At 46.1% G+C, this 6,000-nt stretch overlaps 1 protein-coding gene across 7 annotated transcripts in view; it reads left to right on the top strand.

Annotated features, from left to right (window-relative positions):
- Positions 1 to 917: 917 nt before the first annotated feature.
- CDC14B (cell division cycle 14B) overlaps positions 918 to 6,000 on the top strand; it is a 101,721-nt gene continuing 96,638 nt past the window's right edge. For all 7 annotated transcript variants that reach the window (XM_030832895.2, XM_030832893.2, XM_060301122.1 and 4 more), the window contains exon 1: positions 918 to 1,115. In XM_030832895.2, the coding sequence (XP_030688755.2) occupies positions 956 to 1,115 (160 nt within the window). In that variant the 5' untranslated portion in view covers positions 918 to 955. The remainder of the gene's footprint in view (positions 1,116 to 6,000) is intronic.

The following is a 6,000-nucleotide window of genomic DNA, read 5'->3' as shown; positions in this document are numbered from 1 at the left end:
AGGTCAATAAAAAGACCGTAGCTGATTTAGATAGTTCCTAAATTCTGACATCAACTCTACCTTAAGTCTATATAACAGCAGACAATTTAAGAAGTCCATATTCTTCCAAGCCAGCAGCCATGGCAAGAGTCCCTTTCACTTGGCGCTATTACAGGGAAAACCAAGAAATACTTTAAAAAATATACAGGCCAAAGAACTGGAGTTAAGTTACTTGGGTAGGGCTGTGTAAAGCTTTGGTGACTCACTAAATGAAGTTGTGAACTGGGGTCTTGGCACTAGGGGAACACAGAAGAAACAGAAAAGTTGGGGGTCTTGCGTAGGGTGGCGAGCACACTTTTATCTTTGATTGGCGGAATCACTCAGACTTTTCTTTATGGCGTCACCGGCTACCTGCCTGTAGAAAAGCTCCGTGTCTGTGACGTCACGCCTCACTGACCAATAAGAGGCCTCAGTCTGCGGGCCCCGAGGAGGGTTGTGGGCCCCTTTTTGTGAATGAAGCTTTACGGACCAACCCTCCGGGAGTCCCCGGGAGCCGCGGCCCTTGTGCTCGGGCGCCTCGGCGGCAGCGTCCGCGGCTGCGGTGGGCGCGCACGGTTACTCCGGGCAGCCCCAGGCGCCGGCGGCAGCACCGTCGCCTCTGCCGCGCCAGCGGGCTGCAGGCACTTGGGGGCGGGCTGGGGGTCGCCGGCAGCGGCAGGAGGCGCTGTAGCGAGGGCTGTGGCGCGGGTCCCGCGGCGGCCGCAGGAGGGAGCGGGACAGCCGCGGTGGGCCAGGCCCCTCCTCCGGCTCCTGCGCGGCCACCTCCCGCCGGGCTCCGCCGGCGCCTGCAGTCGGCGCAGCGCCGCTCCGCGCCCGCAGCCCTGAGCGCCCGCGCGCGGGGCCAGCGGGGGCTTCGGCGGGCTAGCGGGCGCGCGAGGCCATGGTCGTGGTCCCCTGACGGGCCGCGGCCGCCTCCATGAAGCGGAAGAGCGAGCGGCGGCCGAACTGGGCCGCCGCGCCCCCCTGCTCGCGGCGGTGCTCGTCGTCCTCGCCGGGAGTGAAGAAGAGCCGCAGCTCCACGTCGCAGGAACTGCACCACCTGGACCGGCAGGACGACCTGTACCTGGACATCACCGGTGAGCCGGCGAGCGATCGCATGGCGGGGCACCCCGGACACGCGGCACCCGGCGCGGGGGTCCTAGCCCACCCACCCGGGGCAGTAGAGGCGCCTCCCCGGGCCAGACTGACACGCCTCCACCCCCACCCCCATAAAAGCCAGAGCCGGCCACACCCCCTTCAGGATCCGGGCCCTGGGAGCGCCCCCCTACCCCGAGTTTTCTTCTGCGTTTGTTGCAAGCTGTAACTTTATCCGTTTTGCACCCTCCTACCCCAGCAAGATGGCCCCAGGGGTCACCTTTCTAAATTGCGGGCGTCTGCTCGGCGCCTCGGGATTTTCCTAAATTCGAGTTGATACCGCCTCCCGGGTTGCAAGCTCGGTTGGCCCTTAAGGAGTATGAACCTCCGAATCACTCCAAAGGATTCCCCGAGCGCGCTGAACACGCCGGCGCGGGAGCTGCAGTGTTTATTTGGCGTTTGCCAAACCTCCGCTGCTCTGTGGGAAATGGAGTCCCTCCCGCCTGGGGCGGCGTTCCCCGGCCCGGCGCGGAAGCCAGATCCTTGCCCTGGTCCTCATTGCTCTCGCCCCCTCCCCAGCGCGCGTATGAGCACGCCCCAGACCTCCTAGGGATAATTTCCCTGCCTTGCTTCCGGAGTGTCACTTAGATGGCATTTGAACCGGTCAGCTTGATGAATCCCCAGAGTTGTCACTTTTGAGAAATCACAGGTAGAAAAGCAGCCGTTTGATAACTGCTTTATTATTAGTGCCTATTCTACAATTCTTGAAGACTTTATAAATCCAATTTGGGAGCCGTTGGGTTTGCCAGGATTGACACTGAAGCGTGTGAAGGCATTAAATGAGATAATGTTTGTGGAAACGCTTTGTCTACAATTTTGAGGGATTTTTCAGTCTGTTTTCTGTGGCGCAGAGTGTGTAAACCTCGGTGTGTTGGATTTTTATAAACTGTTTCCCGCCCATTGATAAACCAGGTAAGCTGGAGTGGTCAGAACATTAATTAAGAAGATGCTCAAACACAGAAATTTAGTAGAAATTATTTTCTAGGTCGATGGATAGTTGTTTTGGAACTAAGGTCCATTTCACAGAAAGTTGAGAGTAGAGCGGAAGGTATCTCGGCGTTGAGTGGATGGACCTTGGCGACAGAGGAGGTAGGCAGGAAGGGGTTGCCTTAAGTACCTGTCTCCGGCTGGCACCAGCCCAGGTCCACCGTAGCGCCTGGCGCTTTAGGAGGTAAAGCCCACTTGCTGAGGCTGAGACCAGATCCCACCACATTGTGTGCTCCCGGGGAGATGGCCCCGCAGAGGAGGGCCGCGGGTGCAGGACCCACACAGGCCTTATGCCTTGTTATGTATACCTCTTCGAAGGACCTTGTTGAATAGCATTTAATTTGGGGGCAAGTAACACACTTACTTGGTACAGAATTCTTAATTACAAAGGTGAAGAGGAGTATTATATATAGTGAAAAGTTGGTCTCAGCCACCGGGTGTTTTTCCCCAGAGGCAACTTATGTTCCTAGTTTCTTGTGAATCCTTACAGAAATAGACTGCATGGTTACACGTATACATTCTCTACCGTACATAAGCACGGCAGCATACAATGCGTTGTTTTGCACATTGTTTTCACAGTATTTCTTAGCAGAAAGATTGTTCTGTATTAGTACATGCAGAACTGCTTCATTTGGTTTTAATTACTGCTTCTGCCAAAATAGATATGGTTTAAAAGTATAAAACCATAAAATGGTGTATGTGGATTTAAATGTATATGTATATGTTTTATGACTTGTTTATATATATGTGTATGTTTTATGACTTGTTTAGACAGTTCCCTATTGGAGACACTTGTCTCCAATCAAAAAGGAAGAGTCTGACAGCAAAGTCATTGGGGTAAATCTTGCTTCTTTATGGAAAAAAAGATGCAATGTGGCTGGCTTTCCTGAGGTAGTGATCAATGAATTAATTTCAGAAAACGTCACCAAGCAGAATATTGAGGAAATAGTTGGTGCACTATATAAAATCATAATACTCGTATTTAGATGACAAGCCCAGATAATGGAAGGGTCCAATCTCAGTGTAAGATCACTCCAGGGGAGTTAAGGAAATCAACTTCCCCTACGATTTCTCCAGATGTCCCTTAGTGACAGTCTTGTATTCCTGGGAATAATAATACTTAATCAGTTTGATTGGTGTGATATACGAGACAAAGTAACTTTGGATGCAAGGTGAGGATTTCTTTTTACTGGGCTTGTAGGAAACGCTTGAGGCCTCATCCTCAGCAAATGGCAACCTGGTAGCATCCTTCCCAACTTGTTTTTCCTTCAGTTATTGTTTTCTAAAAGCAGTGCATGCGCATTTTTAATGTCAAACATTACTAAAGGAGATATATAAATATAGTTAGTCCCCCTTGCCTGGTAATATTTTCTTTCCCTTCAGTTTTCTACTCATATTCAAGTTTCTACAAATTGTACTATACCAGTAAGAGTGGTCCTCTTTTTAATGGCTGCATGTTGTGGCATTGTATGGCTGAATTGTGATTTATTTAATGCTAATAAATAAATGGTTATTTGGGGGTTTTCCAATCCCTACTGCAAATGGCTGCAGTAGCATCAGTGTACATGTCTACCTACACGTGTGACTGTGTAAACTTGAAGAGGCCAGGCCAAAGTATATATAGGTTTATCCATTTGTGAGTGGACTTTTGGGGCAATTATGAATAATGCTGCTATGAACGTTCACGTACAAGTTTTTGGGTATATACCAAGGAGTAGAATTCCTTTGGGTATATACCTAGGAGTAGAACTGCTGGATCACATGGTAACTGCCAGGCTTTTTTCCAAAGCATCTGTACCACCAGCATTCTCACTAGCAATGTATGGATTATTCCACATTCTCACCAACACTTGTTACAGGATTGTGAAGATTCTTTCCCAGTGGGGTTGGTTTGTAAACATTATTACTTCTGCCCACTCTGCCTTTAAATACATTACTTTTTTTTTTTTTTAAACTTTGGTCCCTTCACATTTTTATTACAGTCTATTTTATCTGTAGGTTGAATTCCCGTAGATCCCAGAGTATTTCATGTGTGTACATTTAACATAGGAGGCTTAATTCCTATTTTTGTTCCTCTCTCTTTTGTTATGTGGTCATTATTTATTGTCTATCCTGCCACCCCGATATACTGGACACTACTCTTACTAGGAGCAGACTGACCCAGGTTTTATTCCTAAGCAGACCCCATCAACCTCTCATTGACCATTCATTCAGTTCTTGCCATATGCAATGACATGGAATTTTACCTGTATTCCTGGTGCAGTTCCAGTGCACCATGTGAAAGAAAGGTTATAAATACAGTATAAACTGTATATGTTAATGCTAAAGAGGTAACTGAGTAAAGATAAGATCCTAACGAGTTATCAGTCAGGAAGCAGGGGCAAGAAGGGAAGCGAGGAGGGCTTTCAGTTGGATTTGGAGCTAGGTATCTAGATGAGAGAAATACCAAGGGAAAAAATGTTGGACACAGTCAGGTTTTGTTTTTGTTGTTTGTTTGGTTTTGGTTTTTTTTTTTTGCCCATGCGGCTTGTGGGATCTTAGTTCCCCAACCTGGGACCTTGGCAATGAAAGAGCGGAGTCCTAACCACTGGACCACCAGGAAATTCCCCACAGTCAGGTTTTTGATTTTCCTATGAACCTCCTTGTGGCCAGAAGTCTGAATCTTTTTGATCTCTATAGATTCCTGTCCCTTAAATAGGGCCCTCTGTAAATGACATTGCACATTTTCCTTTCCTCTTTATTAATATAGAAAAAAAATTAAAGGCTATAACATTACTGCATAATCTGTTTTTGATAATTTATAGGATTTAATAGCTGGTACAGAAGTTCAATTTATTTTACTTTTTTTTTTAAAATTTCTGACTAGTAACAAAAATTGTCAATAACTGTTGGCTTAAAAAATATTCTTGGTGGTTTGTCTTAAATTGAAAAATACTTTTTTTCAGTGTCTGCCATTATGTTCTACCTTTTAAAGAGTGTCTATATTATAACAGTAACTAATTTTACTGGAGAAGCTCTAATTGAGGTCAGGATGGTTATTTAAAAGCATTGATTAATGGTGTATTGGATACTCATCAAATAAAATGAAACAGATACAGCACTACTCCTCCCCCCTTCTTTTTAGGATTTTAAAAATCACGCTAGACATCATTAGACAGGGAAAATTTATTCATTAATTGAAGTATTTTTTGAATGCTTACTATGTAAAATAGTCATGTGTATTCATTGTTTGCAGTGATAGAAATATATTTTTCTTGATAGAAAAGGAATGCTGTTAACCTGGGGCACTGATTCAAGGAGGAAATAAATTAATTTTTCCTCAACGGTTTCATGTAGTAGATTGAGTTTCAGTAACTGAAACTCATCAAAGTCTGTAGTGTTCATTTTTCTTCTTACTTATGACTTATGTCTATACTTACTCTCTGCGTAATGTGAATTTACTTTCTTGATTTATGTGCTCGCTTAATTCTTCAACATCTTTACTTCTGATGGCATTATGTTAGTCATCTGCTTTGAGTCTCATTCCTTAGGCACCAATAAGAAGGCAAAAACTTAACACAGTTTCAGTGTTGCTGCCACATAAAGAGTGTTTGGGCATAAAGATGAGGGGGAGGTGGAATAACTGGGTTATACAGATAGTATTTTTTTGTTTTTTAATATTTCTTTATTTGGCTGCACTGGGCTTAGTTGCGGCATGTGGGATCCTCATTGAGGCATGCGGGATCTAGTTGCCTGACCAGGGATTGAACCTGGGCCCCCTGCATTGGGACTGCAAAGTCTTAACCACTGGAGCACCAGGGAAGTCCCACAGAGATGGTATTAATGCCAGGAGTTGACAGC

This window comes from Globicephala melas, chromosome 6 (genome assembly GCF_963455315.2).
Source record: "Globicephala melas chromosome 6, mGloMel1.2, whole genome shotgun sequence".
NCBI classification, from domain to species: Eukaryota; Metazoa; Chordata; class Mammalia; order Artiodactyla; family Delphinidae; genus Globicephala; species Globicephala melas.
The sequence above is the reverse complement of the archived record's forward strand: the minus strand, read 5'-3'. Positions and strand labels throughout refer to the sequence as shown.